The following is a 19,901-nucleotide window of genomic DNA, read 5'->3' on the forward strand; positions in this document are numbered from 1 at the left end:
CCAAATTCATTTTTAAGCCAGGGAAATCCTGGTATTGAGAGAAGGAAACAGATAGGTTAGTAGATAGATATATAGATGCATGGTTGGGTAGTAAATGGATAGATAGATAGAATTATAAGCCTATTACCCTGATGAACATATACACACAAATTCTCAATAAAATATTTGCAAATCAATTTCAGGATCACATAAAAAATTATCCATGTGGTCAACTTGTCTTCACCTCAAACCTACAAGGATAATTCAACATACACAAATCAACATATTTATCCCACCACATAAAATGAATAAAGGACAAAAACAATATGACCATCTGTGTAGATGAATAAAAAAAGGACAGAGAAATGGATGAGTTCTACATGAGAAACCTGCACGTGAGTGGGGTAATGAAGGGCAAGGGTTGAGGGAAAGAGAGCTTAGGGGATTGGGAGATCCCAGCTAGATCAAGAACAGGGAGTGAGAACAAGGAATAAGAGACCATGATATTTGAAGACCACATGGGAACAGGAAGAAGCAAAGTGCTAGAGAAGCCTACAGAAATCCACAAAGATACCCCCACAATAGACTGCTGGCAATGGTTGAGAGACAGCCAGAACTGACCTACTCTGGTGATGGGATGGCCAAACACCCTAATTGTCATGCTAGAAACCCCATCCAATGACTGAGGGACCTGGATGCAGAGAGCCACAGCTAGGCCCCAGGTGGAGCTCTGGGAGTCTAATTATCGAGAAAGAGGAGGGTTTATATGAGCGAGAATTGTTGAAACCAAGGATGGATAAAGCACAGGGAGAAATAGCCAAACGAATGGAAACACATGAACTATGAATCAACGGCTGAGGGGCCCCCAACTGGATCAGGCCCTCTGAATGGGTGGGACAGCTGATTGGCTTGTTCTGTTTGGGAGGCATCCACACAGTGGGACCAGGTCATGTGCTCATTGCATGAGTTGGCTGTTTGAAACCTGGGGCTTCTGCTGGGTCCCATGGCTCGGCCTGGGAGGAGGGGACTGGACCTGCCTGGACTGAGTCTACCAGGTTGATCTCAGTCCTGGGGGGAGGCTTTGCCCTGGAGGAGGTGGAAATAGGGGGTGAACCTGGGGACGGGGAGATTGCCAGAGGAGGGAGAACAAGGGAATCCATGGCTAATACATAGAAATTAATTGTATTGTAAAATAAAATAAAATTAAATTTTAAAAAAGTCTTGTTATACATTTTGAAGCCTGTTTTGAGTGGAACTGTTTCTCTGATTTCTTTGTCAGTATGTTTGTGATTAGTATATAGGAAGGCCACTGACTTTTGTGTATTAATTTTGCAATCTCTCACTTTTATGAATCTGTCTATCAGGTGTAACGAATTTCTGATAAATTTTTAGTTTTAATTATTTAGAATCATATCATCTGCAAATAAGGACATTTTGACTTCTCCCTTTTCCATTGTATCCCCTTTATCTCCTTCAGTTGTCTTATTGTTCTTGCTAAGAGTTAAAGTTCTATATTGAATAGGAGTGGAGGGCGTGAACATCATTTTCTTCTTCCTGCTTTTCTGGAATTGCTTTGAGTTTTTCTCTATTTAGCATCATGTTGCAGTGGGTTTGTTGTACAATGACTTTATTGTATTGAATTATATCCTCTATATCCCTAGATTCTCCAGGACTTTTATCATTGATAAAAGTTTGATTTTTTAAATTTTTTTATTTTATAATTTAATTTACATTTACATATCAGCCATGGATTCCCCTGTTCTCCCCCACTCGTTGCCCCTGCCTTCCCCCCAGTCCACCGCCCACTCACATCTCCTCCAGGGCAAAGACTCCCCTGGGGATTCAGCTCAACCTGGTAGATTCAGTCCAGGCAGGTCCAGTCCCCTCCTCCCAGGCTAAGAGAAGTGTCCCTGCATAAGCCCCAGGTTCCAAACAGCCAGCTCATGCACTAAGGACAGATCCAGGTCCCCCTGCCTAGGTGCCTCCCAAACAGTTCAAAGTTAATCAACTGTCTCACTTATCCAGAGGGCCTGATCCAGTTGGGGACTCCTCAGCTATTGGTTCATAGTTCATGTGTTTCCATTCGTTTGGCTGTTTGTCCCTGTGCTTTTTCCAATCTTGGTTCAACAATTCTTGCTCATAGAATCCCTCCTCTTTCTCGTGAATTGGACTCCTGGAGCTCCACCTGGTGCCTTACCATGGATCTCTGCATCTGCTTCCATCAGTCATTGGATGAGATTTCTAGCATGACAGTTAGTGTGTTTGGCCACCCTGTCACCAGAGTGGGTCAGTTTGGGCTTTCTCTTGAGCATTGCCAGTAGTCTATTGTGGAGGTATGAACCAATACCTGAGGTGCCCCCAACTGGATCAGGCCCTCTGGATAAGTGAGACAGTTGATTAGCTTGATCTGTTTGGGAAACTTCAAATCTTAGTAAACCATTTTTGCTGTTAAAGCAACAAGAGGATTCTAGCTGCTGTTTACAATGAAGACCCCATAGAAGGCTTTCCTTGGTCTTTCAATTTAAACAGGCGTTTTTCCTTTCTGAGAATGCATGGAATGAGCAAGATGTGTTCTGCAGGAGCTCAATACCAAATTCATGTGGCTCTTCCTGACACCACACTCTTTTTGATAGGTACAGTCTGTTTCCTTTCTTCTCCTTTCTTTAAAGAGAACCCATTTTCTACTCTTGGACTCTTTTCCACTACAGTTACTACCAGCCATAACATAATTATTTGAATTTCAAATCTACAATTATAGAGAGATATCAGATTGCTTTGGGTTTCTAGCTAATCCCCTCCTACCCACAAAAGCAAAGACTGGTATTTCATTCTATTATAGCAATCCATGACCGAAAAAAGGCCACTAAAAGTCACAAGGATTATTGTCACACCTTCCTTTTACACTCGAAGTGAGCCTTATTCTCATGAATAATAGTGAAGAGGGGAAAGACTGTGATGGCTATTTTTGGTTGTCAATGTGACTGTTTCTGGATTAAGAAACAACAAAGAATAGAGGGCACACCTGTGGGAGATGTGTGCTTATTTTGAAGTATGAGTATCTAATTATATTTGGATCTTTGAGGGATGAAGTCATACCGGAGGCTGTGGCTTGGTCTGCTTCTCTGTCTCCCAGCATTCACCCCAATACCTAGCTCCAGGTTTGATTTTATTAATAAGAACTTTGAAGATTCCTGCTACACCTGGCACCCATCATTCGTGGGTAGAAATTCACAAAAAAGCTACTTACCTGTGGCCAGGTGAGCCCCAGGTCAGGCCCAAGCTACACATTGCCAGTTGTGGTGGCACACTGTTTGGATTTACAGAAGGAGGCAGTGGCAGGAGGATCCTGAGTTTTAGGTCAGCCTAGGAGTTTTGCTAAGGAGAAGCTAAGGCCAGGGCCCAGACACAAACAGTGGCAGTGGGATCGTGGAGGCAGCAGCTGCTGCTCCAAGTTGCTGGCTGCTTCTCTTCGTGTTGGTGATGCTGCTACCTGGGACAAAGGGTTTACTACTGCTTGTTTAGAGAGAATTGCCTGAAACATCGTGTTACAAGAAAGCATCCGCAAAGGTCAGTTTGGAAAAGTTTGGCAAGACAAATGTTGGGGAGAAATTGCTGTGAAGATTTTCTCTTCTAGGGAAGAAAGTTCATGGTTCCGAGAGACTGACATTTATGAGACTGTGATTGCTCCAAACCACAGAGGAGGCACACAATAAAATGTCTGCAGGGAACCATGACCTGGGTCTTCCAATTTAAACAGGGTTTTTTCATTTCTGAGAATGCATGGAGTGAGCAAGATGTGTTCTGGAGGAGCAAATTTGAAATCTTCAAAAGGATGACGCAACTCCACATAGATGATTCCACATGGACTGTAAATTGTAAAGCCATTAAGCTGATTAACACCACCAAAATATTGACTTTGGACTACAGACTACTCAGGACAATTTTGAGATGGCTAGCTGAGATGATCCAGCCTGACAGACTACTTGAACAAGGACTTGAAACAAGCCCTGCACTTTCTCATTATGCAGCGACTGGACAAATGATATAGGACTTGACAATTAACCCAAATATTATCTTTTCAGGATCCCCTAAAGATGTCTTCATCCCCAGAAAGCAGGAAGTAATTTTAAGAAAATGACGCCCACATTCCCAAGCAGTGGGATGGGAGGTTTTTGGTCATTTAATGAGTTTTGAATATTGTCTTTGTTTGCAATGGTTAGTTACAAGTTGTTAATTGTTAATGGTCAGGAAAACATCTGAACAAGGATATTAGATTGAGAATTTTTGTTTAAAAAAGAAAGAAATTAAAAAAAGATAATACAGATATGAGGTAGATCATCGAATCTACTCTGAGAAAAAAAGATAAAGAAATAATATGATAAATGGGTAGATCATTGAATCTACACTAAAATGAAAAAGGGGAAGATATAAAAATGACAAAAGGTAGATTACTGAATCTATTATGTTATTGTAATCTTGACTGTGTATATTGTATATACTTATTGGATATAATTTTTCTTGTATTAGTCATAAGCTTTTTTTAATTTTAGACAAAAAAGGGGGAAAGTGGTGGTATTGTGTTCCCCAAAATATTGTGCATGCTAATAAACTTGTCTAGGGTCAGAGAATGGAATAGCCACAATATTAAACATAGAGGATAGGCAGTGGTAGCACACACCTCTAATCCTCACATTCCAGAGGCAGAAATCTGTCTGGAACTCTGTGTGCTCAAGGATACAGCCAAGCATGGTGACTCATGCCTTTAATCCCAGAAAATGAGCTTTTAATCCCAGGAAGTGATGGCAGAAAGCAGAAAGGTATATAAGGCATGAAAACCAGGATCTAGAAGCATTTGGCTGGTTAAGTTTCAGGCTTTTGAGCAACAGTTTCAGCTGAGATCCATTCGGATGAGGACACACAAGCTTCCAGTCTGAAGGAAACAGGATCAGCTGAGGAACTGGCAAGGTGAGGTAGCTGTGGCTTGTTCTGCTTCTCTGATCTTCCAGTGTTCACCCCAATACCTGGCTCCAGGTTTGATTTTATTAATAAGAACTTTGAAGATTTCTGCTACACACACCTTTAATTCAGATCTTCAATCCGGATGTAATTTCGACAATTTCTTTTGTTTGAAGGACTTGGAAGAATGAAGCTCTTACTCTTTCTCTGCCTGCTCTTGCCTTGTTAGCACAACCATTCCGTGACTGGCCTTATTAGCACATCCATTCCTTGACTGGCATTAAAGCCTACTTCTTTAAGATTCCAGCATATAATGCAGACCAGCTGAGACATCCAGTGTTGTGGAGTGAGCATCTACTGGATTCTTGGACTTTCCATTCACAGCCACACATTGTTGGATTAGATAGAGCACTGCCTGTAAGCCATTCTAACAAATACCCTTTCCATAAAGAATCATTGTATTACTTCTGAAGAATGCTGGCTAAGACACAAGGTATGTAGAGAGGACATTCTAGAGCAGTCAGGGTCTCATAACAGTCCCAGCTCACTTCCAAATTCCCAATAGTCACCTTATTGCCTTCCTCGGGTGCTTGTACACTTCAGAGAATTCAACCCTCCTCCTCAATGATCATGACCAAATTCCTTGGCATGCTTTATTTTTCATATTATTGGGTATGGATGTGAGGAGGGTAAGTGCCAATTTTAGGCAGGGTTTGTAAAGTGAGACTTCAATTCCACTTAGGTGAATTACTGAAAAAAATCTTATGAAGCAGAGAGAAATTTCTAGGTTTGGAAGGAGGAGGTGCTGATTGACTTCCCCTATGTCACAGGAGAGACTCCTGGAAAGGAAAAGACAGCTTCTTTTCAGGTCATGGAGAACTAATTAGCAAGGAGGCAAAGGCTGTGCCCCATAACATCAGCAGACCCTTTGCTGGACATTCTGTTTTATCCTGGACAGCTCTTGGAATCCCAGTGATGTCACTAGTGCTGTAGAAACACTGACTGCCTTGAAGTCATTTGTTCAGTGACCACAAGCTTGGCCCCTAGACATGCTTTCCAGACTCAGAGGTCTGTTTGGCAGAGGGAATGGACAGCATGGAGAGACCAGAGTGAGACAGAAGGATGCTGGTCCTGGGTCTCCCTGGAAAACATGGAGAAAATGGTCCTGGGTTAGAGGCAGTGAGTTTTGGGAAGGGGCTGGGGAGCTTTCTGGATGTGGTGGGACTCAGCTTTCCAGAGCGAGGGCTCAAGAACTGGGAAGTTCTTGGAAGGAGGCACAGAGGAATTAATGAGATTTCTGTACCATGACTGTATTTCCCAGCCACTGGAGTCCTTTAGATATGTGCCAGTGATAATAGGGAACGGAGAGTACCCTGGACAACCCTGAGGTTCTCATACTTGACACCACAGTCACTAGTATGGCAGGATCCCCCAAGTGCTGCTGTCTTCTAATGACCCCTGAGGTTTCTGAATTTCCAGCTGTTGATGGCACTCTGGTCTCCAGTTCAGCCTGAGAGCTGTTAGATTCAATGGACCTGGACTGAGACTGTCCCCTTCCTGCCAGCTCTGGGTGTCCTGAACTGTTAATGAGGATGACTTTGTGAATCTGTTGACTATGTCTTTCCCCTGCTTGGCTTTTCCATTAACATGAACTCTGAAGCACAGAGCAAGGGACTTGGGCATCCCTATACTACCAAAGTGATTATAACAGTCGCAATTACCTCCAGGCTTCTGAAAGTACATGGCTGAGGGCTCTGCAGCCAAAGTGCATCCTCTACAGCTGTAAGTCTTAAGAGGTTGTCCACTGGGTTCTCTTGTGCAGGGAGACAGAGGAAACCAGCTGATTTCTGAGCCAGCCACCTCCCTATAGAGAGATGGAAAAATGACACCCACAGAGAAGGAGACTCAAGTCTGAGCTTTCAGAACCTGCCTGGGCAAAGTCTCATCTGTCAGTCACTTTCTTTGCATTCTTCAGTGTGTAAGGATTAACTGATAAGAGGTATCCTGTAGGGCAGGTGCTGTGCTTTGACTTCTAGAATTGGGTATTACTGAGATAGCTCACATTGTCTAGCATGATTTGTCCGTGTGATATAACATCTGAAAAGACATAGTTTACCTCACATTACTCATTTTCTGAAAATGCCTTTGCATATCTGTGTGTGGTCTCTCACTAGCCATTCATCTTTCTTCAAACTTGAATGCAGGAATGGCCCATCATTTGCTCTTGTGTTGAGGGTTCCCACGGGGAACTCTGGTTCTTAGTATTTCCAGCATGGAATGCCATTAGTTTACCACACTATTGGTATCTTATGATGGCTGGAATGAATTCTGCTGAAGTTCAGGTGTAATTTTCATCAATTACAGGACTTATCATTGTTCTGACAAGACACTGATTATCTCCCACCACACTAACAGCTTTGGGGATCCTCCACAATGTGCTTGTTGTCCTCAGGGGACTGAATTTTCCTCCCTACCATCCTTACGTAATTACCTAGATACCTTTTTGTTATGTTAATGACTAGAGGTTTCATGAGTTGGATGAGCCATTTCATGGAATATGTTTGGAAGAGAGTCTTCAACTTTCTGTACATAAACTAGTGAATATATTCTAATGAAACAGAGAGAGATCCCTGGGTTTGTAATGAGGAGGTGATAAAGGTCATCCCTTGGGTTTTTTGGAAGTCTCTGGGAAGGGCAGGATGGCTTCCAGTGAATTGCAGATGATGTAGTTTGTAGGTAGGTGAGGGCTACTGCTGGTGAACCCAATAGTTTATTCTCATTGCTACCTATTGTATTCTGGGGAGTCCTTGGCATTCTCTTGATGTCACCATTGTTGTGGGAACACCAGGTGACTGTGGGGTATTCTTCCACTGCCCATAGACATGTCAGCAAGACTAAGAAGGCTGCTTGGGAGGGAGAATAGAGAACATGGGAAGACCAGAGAGAGGCAGAAGGAAGCTGGGCTTCAGTCTCAGTGTAAAAAACATGGAGTAATAAATGGTTTTGGGAGGGCACTGTGAGTCCTGAGCAGGGCTTGAGAACTTTCTGGAGGAGGTGGACTTGAGCTAGGCCTTCCAGGAGTGGGGCTCAGCATCTTTGAATTTCTGGGAAGCAATGGACTTATGCTGCTTCCCTGGGTTCCCTAAGAGAGGACCCAGATTAAACGATTTCTGATGGTTAGTTTGGAAGAGCCATGGATTTTCAAGCCTGCAGCAGCTTTTCTGGGACATCCTTAATCTCATTCTGAGTGGAAAGGAAGGGCCAGCCGGAACAAAGTGGTGACTAATTAGGTGTCCTTCTCTGGGTAGGGTGTTGCTGCACTTCATCCTAGTGGATTCCATCAGTTTCGATGGGAATCTGATGCCAAGAAGAAGGGAGGGAAACTGCCCTGGCCAAGCACAAAACTTTCAATCATTCAGATACTTTGGTATTAGACACATGTGATGAAGACTTGGTACTGCTAAGCTCTAGGGACAATAGGAATTACCTACACCACATCATATATGAGCTGACACTGTCCTCCAAATCTATATGGTTGGGCTATCTTATATCTTCCAGGTCCAGGGAAGTGCATTAGAGAGAAAGGCACATGCCTATCCATCATGGTTGAGGACAGATACTTAGCTCATGGGTACCTATTTGAGGATAGGTGGCCTACACTTTAGCACTCTCAATGGGTACCTAACATTTCCTCTTCCTCAGACTTCCTCTTGGAACTAGCATGGATTCTCCTGGCCCTATGTATATTCAAGTATACAAGTTCACTTTGCTTTGTCTTCCTGCAGGGACTACCAGGAAGACACCAACCCAAGCCTCCACCTCCATAGACCAGGAGAAGCAGATGACAAAGTTGGAGAAACTAACCCTTCAGCTACAGAGTATAACATACGAGCACATTGAACTGCATGGAATCCTGGGCAGTTATATAGACAAGGATTTGCAGAACAGGTAGTCATTATGTGCAGTTCTCTGCTGAACATCTTGACCCCACAGTGTCTACCTAAGCTTTCCTGAGGAACAGGAGGCTGAAGCTCCGGGGTGTCCTGGAGCTTAACAAATTTTCCTGAGTGCACAGAATTTGGAACCTCGGTAGGTATGAGATTGGGACACAGGCTGTTCTTATTCATTCAAATGAAAAGCAGAGCCTATGGCCTGTATCACAGTTTTGGGATAGGGACAGTAGCATGTGAGCTCTCAACATGCATTTCAAGAGGCCTTGGCAGGTGTTGGCTGTGGGAGATGCTAGGTCCTGTGAGTTTGTGATGAGTCTTTGTACTTGATCAGTGGATGATTGTGTGCTGAAAAATCCTGGAGGGGCCTGGTCCCATTCATCCATCTCAGTTTGTGTCTGGAAGGCCTGGTGCTTATCATTGCTTCTCTATTGTCCTCCTCCTCATACTCTGAGGCTGTTCCAACTCATTGCATTTCATGGGCATCCTGACTATATGTGGAATGTTTGTGTATGTGGGAAGTAAAGACCTAAAGCTATTCTTGGCTCCTCCTTATACTCTGAGACTGTGCAAACTCTCTGTATTTCATGAGAATTATTATTTTTATGAGGTGTGTGTGTGTGAGTGTGTGTGTGTGTGTGTGTGTGTGTGTGTGTGTGTGTGTGTCTGTGTGTGTGTGTGTGTGTGTGTCTGTGTGTGTTACTCCTGGGTTTCTAGTGTCTGTGGCAGGGCCCAAGGAGTTGCCATTTTCACATTTTCCAGGGGATGCCAGTGATGACACCAGGGAGCTTCACTTTGACAAGCTCACGTCTTGGCCACTCTTCTTACTTTGGTGGAATATTGGAATCCCTTGTGAAGTGTATAATGCCTTCCTGAAGTTGGAACTCCTCCCTTGAAATGCTCAATGAATCCTCTGGTCCTCTGTGTAGCATATAGGCAGCTAGGCATAAGAATACCTGTTGTGAAGACAGGAAAATGTCACCATTGTTTTCCAGTGGCACCAGTATATGGCACAGACTCCTGGGGTTCCTTAGAGAGTTCATCTATAGCTCCAAGTCCACTGAGGGTGCTCATGTAGTTGTGGATTACTCCTTCTTCTTTTGGCCTGGGGACATGATAGGAAGTTTAATAAGCACCAGGAGGACCTATTGTATAAGTGCCAGGCTGTGTCTTCCATGGCACTGAGGAGTTCAGAGCATAGCCTGATTCCATATGATCCTTGTGGCCTGTGTTCATGGGGTCCATTTCTCCTGGGGCCATGCCCTACCACAGGCTGAATTCTTTTGAAATGATAAAAAAGGAGCATAAGCAGGTGATGCTGAACTTACAGAAAATGCCAATGGAAATATGTGACAGTGTGAACAAGATCAAACAGCTGATTGAAGAGAATGTATCCTACAGGTATGTGCCTGATTTAACTTGGGAGAGACTGATACTGCCATCTTTCTCTTTGAGTCAATGTGAGAGCTCTGGTTCTTGCTTGTCTGCGTCTTAGCAAGCAGCCTGGCATGTGGTCCTTGGCCTTGTGCCTCTTGGACTCAGTTTTGCTAAGTGTGAAAAGACACTGTTCCCCTCCAAGCAATGTCCTGCCAGCTTCAGCAGCCCATTGGTAAAAAACAAATGGTTTGAACCATGAAGGGAGTGTCAGGTATCCTAGTACTTCTGTGGTTCTGACCAGGGCTTCCCAGAGCTTGTTTCCATGGTAGCCATAGACAGAATTGATTCTGGTTGGGCCTTTTTCTATCCTTCTGACAGTGTTTGCCCTCAACCTGCTGGTGTTTTCCCAATGTCATGAACAGTTAAGCACAGGTGTGGGCTCTACCCTGTTCTCAGAGGCACAGGATCCCTTTTGGCATGAGGAATTTCAGAAATATTTTGAATCTTTTTGCAATTTTGTTACTCTCTGGATTTGGCTTGCATCTGAGTGATGCTGCTTGGCTACTGAGAACTCCATTCTTGGGCTTTCTGAGGGGCATTTAGTATATCCAGTATATACCCTTAGCCAAATATTAAATAAAAGAAAGAACAAAAGAACCAAAAAGTATCAAACACCAAACAAAACAAAGAATATCAAAACCTGAATTGAAACAAACACAACAGCAAAACAAAACTATTTACACTAAGAAGCATTCTCTTCTTGCAGATTTATTGGCACTATCCTATACCCTGTGGTTGGATTTGGGCACAAGTTAGAAGACAACCATAACTGGCATCATGGTCTCTTCAAGACAAGTGCAGTCATGCCACTCTGGGGGCTTTTAGGTTAAGCCCTTGCCAAAGTTGATCTTATGCCATGTTGGCCACTATATGATTCTGTCTGCCAACATGTGTCTGTGTGCCCACTGAAGAATAAAAAATGACACAGGGAGCATCTCTTACCAAAAGACATAAAAGCTCATGGTGACATCCTTCCTAAAACATCTCTCAGAACAATTCTCTTCACCATCACATGCTCAGGAAATTGAGTAGGTCCAGCACTGTACTGGAGTGAGAATATGATGCTTCCCTTGTGTATTCTGTCTGGATAGCAGCATGACATCAACACAGTCTCTGTTGACATATCTCCCTCCACATATGAAGGGCTCAGGACTCAGCCAGCTACCAAAAGTTTGTAGCAATAAACTTTCAGAGTAACTATGAGTGGAATCATATTGTCTCTCCTTGTTGTTGTGGCCCTCACTGGGAACACTTGCTGGTAGATGTCAGCTTTTTCTGCATAATTCTTGGTGTTTACTTTTTTGAATCTCATGCATCTTATTGATGGTTTCTTTATTCCATAACTAGTGATTCAACAGACACATGGATGAGATTATGGATGGACGCCCTGCAGGGCAGATGATATTTGCCTCACTGGTGAATTTCACAACTTGTAGTACATATCTTGTTCTGAGGAGGCCTTGATCATAGAGTGGAGAATGTCAGTGTTTCTAGTTGACTATGGATTCCTTCAGCCTCCTCAGTTCTCATAAAGGGTGCTGTGAGAGAAGAAAAGGCAATCAGTTCTAAAAACACCCTTGCTGGGTCACTAGCTAGATAAATTCAGGGCCTATTCACACATAGGAAACCATAATCAAGGAAGAACTCCACCCACAAATGCCATGTTGCTGGGGATGGGATGTCATGGTGGCTCACTTACTTATGACATTTAGTGCTCCTGCTGCAGCAGCTCTGTGGTCAGGAGGCTCTCATCCTGAGCTGTGGATTGTTCCAGCTCATGTTGGAGTTTTTCTGACCTAGAGGAGGAAGTTAGTAAGGGCAGAGTCCTGGTGGGGATCAACCATGTCACCAGTCATTCAGTGATATCACAAAAACTAAATTGTGCTGGACAGTCAACACTGATCTTTGGCAGCAGTCACTGTATATACCCCTAAGGCATAAGTGTCACACAATAGCTGGGCCTTGAATTCTTTTCTGCCCTTAACAAGTATCAGATGTTGGTATGAGTACTGTATGTACTGTGCTCTAATGAGAAAGAACTCAGCTTTTTCCTACAGTATAGAGACACCGTTTAAACAAAAGGGGTAGCATATTAAAGTCATATATAATTGCACAGCAGAGATACACAGACCGTTCATGATGAGTTTCTCATCAACTACCTCATTGTTTTCTTGTCCAATTTCTGTTTATTTCTTTCTAGGCAGGTTTACAATATGCATCTCTGGCTGACTTGATCCATATACTAGGATAGCTACAAGAGGCCAGAGATTTCCTGCCTGTGCTCCCAAAGAGCTTGAATTAAAGACATGCACCATCACATACACCTGTCCTTATTCCTGATTTTAACGGATATTATTTTATTTTCCTCTCCATGTTAGACAATGCTCTCACAGGTTTGATAGAGAAAACCTTAAAATTCCAAGCTGTGTTCCTTCTTGTTGTTTTTAGAGGGATTACATGAGCAAGGGTGGTAAAGATCGTGTTGGGGAAATCTACAGAAACAACTGAACCAAGCCCAAAGGAACTCAGGAAATTTCGACTGACAGTTGTGACCCTCTGCATATGGGGAACCGTTGTGACCCTCTGCATATGGGGGACAGTTGTGACCCTCTGGATATGGGGAACCGTTGTGACCCTCTGCATATGGGGGACAGTTGTGACCCTCTGCATATGGGGAACCGTTGTGACCCTCTGCATATGGGGAACAGTTGTGACCCTCTGCATATGGGGGACAGTTGTGACCCTCTGCATATGGGGGACAGCTGTGGAGCTGGTTGTGTTTGAGGGGCCCCTGGCAGTGTGATCAGGATCTATTCCTGGTGCATGAGCTCTCTTTCTGGATCCCATTACATCTTGTAGGACACCTTGCTCTTGATTGATAAAGTGGGGAGAGGCTTGGTCTTGCCTCAACAGAATATATCAGTCTTAACTGTCCTACCATGGGATAATTTACCCTGCTGGAGGAGGGGATGAATGGTCAGGGAAGAAGGTGAGTGGGGAGTGGGAGGAGGGAAGAAAGGGGGATCTGTGGTTGGTTTGTAAAATGAATAAAAAATAATTTTAAAAAGACCACCTCATTTTTATACATAGACTTAATACAACTTTGAAAACTAGACAGCTGAATAAGGTCATGTAAAAAGATCAGGCCTCCTGCCCAGAAGGCACCTTGCACCCAGGTAATACACAAGATAGAGCCTGTCATGCTAAAGTAGTATTTCTTGACCATGTGTCTGAGAACATTGTCACTGCATGATCTCTGGCAATAAACAAAAAGAGCTGTGTTATCCTTAGGCCTACAGCTGGGAATCTACATCCTGGTACTCTAGAGGAGTCTGTTATACAACACTCAGTGAAGGTTCTGAAAAATCCTCAGCAGACACATCTAACTGGGTTCATCCTGCCAATGACTAAACGTATTATTATCCCCAGTACACTTTACATGGGAAATGCTCAAACAATGAAGACAGCCATTGTTACATCAAATAGTTACAAGGGTGTGAATCTCATCTTAGAGGTGCTAATCCTGTATAAAAATGTAGTTTCAGTCAGATATGGTGAGGCACACCTTTAAATCCCATCACTTGGTAGGCATAAGCAGGCAGAGCTCTGAGTTCAAGGAAAGCCTGCTGAGAACATACCAGAGAAATCAGAAGGGAGGGATGGGACACAAGTCTACAGACCCAGGGAGCATCAAACATAATGTTTGCTGGACAGAAGTTCTTGTTGACAGGACCAGCATAATTCTCTGAGTTCTGAGTTGGTCTACCCATGCTTGCAGAAGGGAGTCTTGCTGATAAGCAAAAGCCCACAAAGGACAGAGAGCCCTGGTACAGGGGACCCAATTGGCTCCATACCCCAACTTCAGCCTGGGTCTCATCTGGGAGACAGTCAAAAGATGCTGCAGCTTTAATGCCAGGTTTTTCTGCTGTGTGACCAGCTCCTTCTGCTTCAGCAAGCTCTGGAGTCTCTCTTCCATTCTTTGCTGCTCCTGTTCATTACAAGATTGTGTCCTTAGTGGAGGGTGGAGTATAGTATAGTCAATACATTTTCACACAAGTGCAAGCACACACAGAGAATCCCAAGAGCTTGCTGGTCAGTCAATCTCATGAAATTAAAAGCTCCTGGGGACATGAGAAAGCCTGCTTCAAGTTCATAAGACAGAGACTGACAAAGAGAGAAACCCAGTTGTCTCCTCTAGCTGTCATCCACATACAATATGCACTATACTTTCCATATGCCTCTATTACACACACACACACACACACACACACACACACACACACACACATACACAAACACACACACACACACACACACACACACACACACACACACCAGAGGGTGAGAGAGAATTAGAGAAAGGGGTAAGACGAATACAACAAAGTGATAGAGGAGCAGTTATCTTTAGAATAAGCACACCAGCCTTTAGGAAAAGTGCAAAATTCAGCTTTCTATTTTTGGGTACTAAAATGGCCTAGGGGAGCACACTGCTTGGTGAGTCTAAGTGGAGATGGACAGAGAATTTTTTACTCACAAACTCAAGTCTATGTATAGCAATCCTCCCATCATAATGATATGTAGCTGTGTGATGAGTGATTGATCTGTTTCTCCCCATTGACTACAGGTTCAAGAAGAGTATCAGGGATTATATGTCAATGACAAAGATTCTCAGAGGAGACTCACTTCCCAGAAATACTAATGCACAGATACAGAATGAACAATTTTATGTCATGAAGTGAGGGGATGGATGAGAAAAGTGATGAGATAGAGCACAGGTGTCTGGATGGGTAGATTTGGCAAGGATACATATGTAAATGATGCTGGACACAACTGTGACTCAGCTGCCTGTCCCTACCTCCTGTTGCTGGTTCTGGAGGTCACTGCTCTCTTCTTGATCCTTACTGAGCACTTGCAAGTCACCCAAGTGTTGCTTCAGCAGGACCCAGTCCTCCAGTAGGTTCTCCTTCTCTTGCCTCAGCATATCCAATTTCTTTTTGAGCTGACTCTGCTCCATTAGGAGCCAGCTCTGCAGATCACTGGAAACACACTCCAAATAGTAAGACCATGTCAGCCAACTCTGGTCACCCACATCACTATGCCTCAATAACCCAGCCCTATCCTAGGTTCACAGGAAGATGTAAACAAGAACCTTCAACAGCAATGACAGTGGCACTCAAGGCCAAAAGCAGAGAACAGTTATTTCCTGCATGAATCAAACTATTTCTGAACCCCTCCCAAATAACAAAAATTCATGCACTTCCATAATCTAGAGGAGTATTCCACCTATCCTAATCATTCCGCTGTCATGAGGAAACACCAGCAGGTAATGTGCAAGAACACTTGGGGAAGGAGGAGACCCAGAGAGTGTATAGATCCCATAGCAGTCAGCTCCTGCCTGACAACCCTCTTGTGATGCCAATTGCTCTTCTGAACCAGTGGTTCTCAGTATGTGGGTTGTGAAACCTTTGGGATCTAAGGAGCCTTTCACAAGGGATACATATTAGATGTCCTATGTAGACATTTACATTAAAATTATTAACAGTAGCAAAATAAACTTAATACAATGCCTCAAAATAATTTTATGGTTTGGGGTCATCAAAACAATAAAGCAATGTATTAAAGTATCCCAGCATTAGAAATGTTAATAACCACTGATCTGGAGGCTACTGAATGACAATATGGTGCTTGGAAGAGCTAATAGTCTCTTTAAACCTTAGCAAAACTGAGTAAAGAGGCATAATTCCAAAGGCTGCTTGCTAATGCTGCTGGCTATAAAGCAGAAAAACCAGAAGTAGATCTACAGACCCTGCAGTTCAGAGACAAAGAAAATTGGAGTTGGCTATTGTACAACTGTTGGGATAGGATCCCTGCCAAGATAAGCACTTACCAAAGGGAGACTTTCTCCTTGGTCAGCTCACTGAGCTTCTGTGAGGCCTCCCAATTCTCATTCTCGAAATTCTGCAGCTCTGACATGACCTGCTGATGTTCCATCTTGAACTTTTCATAGAAAGGATTTGGCCTGTGGTAGGGCCTGGACTCAGAAGCAAAGAATTCTATGAATACAGGCCTCAAGGATCACATGAATTCAGTGTGTGTTCTATATTACTTGATTTAATGAGATGCCACAGGACTGGGACCTCTGGCTGCTTATTACACTTGTTTTTCTGGTCCCAGGCCAGCAGAGGCATGGTGTTAAGAGGGATGAAGCTGGGACTGAATGAACTCCCTCAGTAGTCCTGCATAACTTGGTATGGAATTGCCAAGAGTCTATCACAGGTCTGGGCCCACCAGAAACTGTGATGTTTCTGCTGTCTTCAAATAAGAGATTCTCATTCCAGGGTGCCTATATTGACATGGAGGCTAAAATCACATCATGAACATTTCTGAGGTTGGGATGCAATATCATGATAGCTTCATAAATTCCCCCAGGGCATTCCTAGTTGGCACCAAGGTGAACAGACTGGCTAAGGGCTATGCTGCTCAAAATGGGGCTCCGAGTCCACAACAGAGAGCACACCTAGATACTGAGATAAGCAACTCTTCACGGTCAACCACAGACCCCTGATTGCATGGTGAAGAGGGATACATATGCACAAACACACAAACACATAGACAAGATAGAGGGATGAGAAAGAGAGAGACATAGAGACAGAGAGAGTATCAGGGAGGGAAGGGAGGGAGGGAGAGAGAGAGAGAGAAAGAGAGAGAGAGAGAGAAACTGAGAGAGAGAAACTGAGAGAGGGAAAGGTAATAAAATGCTTTCATTGAGATGACAAATTAATGCATGCAATTTTGTCATCTTAGAGAGGACCAAGAGCAGTAGACATCAGTACCAAGCCTAGCCGACACATATTAGGATGTGGTACAAAAACCCTCCAGCTGCTTCTAGAAGCATCCAGCACACAATGTCTTTCCTGGCAAGTAAAATAAACAGTATTCTCACACTAGCCACCACTTTACAGTATCTCTCCAAATGCATGCTGGGAACTCCCACACTACTGCCTTGATCCCTGAGTCATGCGATTCAGGCCATAGGCTATGGTTTTCATTTGGAGGAAGCAGAATTGTCTATGTCCCCATCTCATCCTGCCCAGGTTTGCTTCAGGGAAGCATTTAGAGAAATGGTGTTGGGCAAAGGGACACCCTGAAGGTGCACCCAACCTCCCAGAAGCCCATTTCTTAGACAAAATAAACTAAGGGTGAAATTGTGGAACTGAGACAGTCATCATGGAGTTTGAGACTGTAACCACCTGTTGTCCAAGGATCCTTCGGTTACTAATATGAGGCGGTCTCTCAGATCATTCCGTTGGGCGGTCATCACCTGGAGCTGAGTGGTCAGGCTCTCCACCTTCTGCTTCACCTGCCTCTTTGAGAGCCTGGTTGGAGTGAGGGGTGGTTCCTTGGAGGCCCCTGTAGGTGGATGAATGAACACAAGTGAACATGCTTTGTGAAAAGACATAGAGAACAGGTCACCCTGAGACCTGAGAAGGTGTTTGGGAAAGGATGTAAGCAAGCAATTAAGTGATGCCCCAAAGAATTTTGCCCTGGATTGAGATGCCCCCGCTGGGCATCTTAGGTCTCCCATCTCTGTGTCTGGAGATAGTTGTCTCAGCCAGCTGGTTTCCTCTGATCCTGTAGCACATGCTTTAAGTAACTAAGGAGAGAGCCTCCTCAGGCTTATTAACAGCTCTGGACTCTGCATTCAACTTGGATGCAGGGTTCACTAGTCTGTGGCTTTCAAATGCAAGATAAAATTGACACAGTCCACAAGCACTCAGGTCATTAAAAATGCAAAAATATCCTGACAGGTCACTCTAAGCACTTGGCAAAAATGGAGAATCCACACAGGGGCAGAACATGGTCACCATCCTCACCAAGATGCCTCAGTGACAAAGGAGGGTGCATAGAGCTGGTGGGCAGTAAATAAATGAAGACACTGAGGTTGAAGTACATTGATGACCTGCTTTTTGCTGGGCACAGTTCACTTGAACTTTCTACCCTAATGCTGGCCTTATGGTTCCCTCTCAACCCCTACCCTCCTGTAGGTTTGAAAGGTAAGAGCTCCCAGCACAACAGCTTTGGCCTTACTCGCTCCTGATTTCTGGGACAGACAAATTACTCTTCTGGAATCCTTGAATTTCAGGAGCCATGACAAGCAGGGAAGTCCAGTTGGTTCCCAGAGACTCCTACCTCCTGTGTCCCATTACTGGAAGATTCAGCTCAAGCCCATGTCCTGCAGGAACATCCCAATTTCCTGCCCACAACTTACTGTACCATCTTCTGGACCATTTCTTTCTTGTTGTTTTAAATGGAGGCTGAAGGCCAGATTGTGTCTGCCTCTCTTTGGTCTCTTTTCCTTCTCCTTTCTCTCTTCCCAATAGACTTCTGAGTCTTCCCAACATGTTCATGGCTGAACTTTAAGGGCACTGAACCAACTGTCCAAGGGCAGTTGGTGTTGCTACAACACAAGTGACATCAGATAACATTCTAAAGTCTCCAGGATACAATAGAATGTCCAGGCATGAGACACCCCTGATGTCATGAGGAACTGACCTTGCCTCCCTGCTAACCAGATTTCCTCATAACTCTCCAGAAGTCAGGTTTCCCATTCCAGGAATCTCTCTTGGGTCTCAAGAGAAATGCTTCAGTACCCTTTTCTTCCATAGCCAGAGATTGCTCTCTGATTGTTTGGAAATGCCTCAGTACTTCCACGTGGGAACGAAAGTGAGTGTTCATATCCTATTAAAATATATGTCCAGAAGGTAACAGTATTATAGATATTTATGTGAGGTATGACTCTCCACAAGTATCTGCATCTCTTATTATCAAGAAATGATGGACTTAATGATAATGGAAAGGACACTTTTAAACAACTTCCCAGTATGGAGCCTACAGAAATTACTGCCAGTAGATAATATGCAGCTTAGTTTATTTAAATTGATGACCACTGGCAGATTGCATTAGCATGTTACATGGGATCTATAGATAATCACTACCCAGTACATCAGCTTTTTAGAGTTTCTGAAAATGATCAATGAGTATGACCAAAAATTTTATCTAAAAGTCCTGGAGAGTTTGCTCTTAGTGATTTTACAGATTGTTCTTTAAAAAGACAAGGACCATATATTTTATACACAAATTCTTCACACTCCTCAAAATGGTTAGTACCTTCCCCTGACTGTACAGATCAACAGTCAAAACTTATTATATTCCATTAGTTTTTATTAGACATTGCTCAGTAATAGGTTACTTTTAACTCACATCATGTATATATTTGCACATGAAGGATAGAGTTATACAAAAAATGGAAACTGTAGTTATTTATAGCATTCTTCCCATTTTTTGTCTTTTCCTCTACACAAGCCTCTACCTTCTTTATGATGTTATTCATAAGGCTGTTTTATTCTGCTTCTTCCAATTTTTGATGTTCAGGTCTACATGTTGGAGGCAGGATAGGTTCTGGTGTTGCTGTATTGCTCTTCATTTTGTTGTGTGTACTTCTGCCTTGATGTCTGCCCATCTCCTTGTGGTACATTTTTGGTCTTATCAGCACACTTGGTTCAGACAGAGCTGACAGAT

The 19,901-nt window shown here is 43.5% G+C and overlaps 2 protein-coding genes across 4 annotated transcripts in view; one reads left to right on the forward strand and one right to left on the reverse strand.

Moving 5' to 3' along the window:
• The window catches only part of LOC121826757 (disks large homolog 5-like), a 150,129-nt gene that overhangs the window by 39,346 nt on the left and 90,882 nt on the right, over positions 1-19,901 (forward strand). For 2 of the 3 annotated variants that reach the window (XM_076544262.1, XM_076544263.1), the window contains one exon: positions 8,721-8,883. In XM_076544262.1, coding sequence (XP_076400377.1) covers positions 8,777-8,883 — 107 coding nt within the window. In that variant the 5' untranslated portion in view covers positions 8,721-8,776. Of the gene's footprint in view, positions 1-8,621; positions 8,884-19,901 lie in introns of those variants that run through there. The other variant, XM_076544261.1, reaches the window with a different exon arrangement.
• Positions 10,862-18,796, reverse strand: LOC107399909 (disks large homolog 5-like). The gene is made up of 7 exons (XM_076544256.1): positions 18,592-18,796; positions 17,573-17,732; positions 16,210-16,353; positions 15,178-15,358; positions 14,177-14,310; positions 12,022-12,118; positions 10,862-11,860 (listed from the first exon to the last, which is right to left on the reverse strand). The coding sequence occupies exons 1-6, from the start codon at positions 18,728-18,730 to the stop codon at positions 12,031-12,033; spliced, it is 846 nt and encodes a 281-aa protein (XP_076400371.1). The 5' UTR covers positions 18,731-18,796; the 3' UTR covers positions 10,862-11,860; positions 12,022-12,030.

The sequence above is a fragment of the Peromyscus maniculatus genome, chromosome 9 (genome assembly GCF_049852395.1).
Source record: "Peromyscus maniculatus bairdii isolate BWxNUB_F1_BW_parent chromosome 9, HU_Pman_BW_mat_3.1, whole genome shotgun sequence".
Classification (NCBI taxonomy): Eukaryota; Metazoa; Chordata; class Mammalia; order Rodentia; family Cricetidae; genus Peromyscus; species Peromyscus maniculatus.

What these genes read in the sequence shown, in the direction of transcription:
- LOC107399909 (XM_076544256.1), bottom strand. Translation starts at nt 18,730, where the DNA reads ATGAACATGTTGGGAAGACTCAGAAGTCTATTGGGAAGAGAGAAAGGA. An exon ending in GAAGGATCCTTGGACAACAG is followed by an intron (nt 16,354 to 17,572) that starts GTGGTTACAGTC and finishes TTCTGAGTCCAG; the next exon opens with GCCCTACCACAGGCCAAATC. An exon ending in AAGGAGAAAGTCTCCCTTTG is followed by an intron (nt 15,359 to 16,209) that starts GTAAGTGCTTAT and finishes GTGTGTTTCCAG; the next exon opens with TGATCTGCAGAGCTGGCTCC.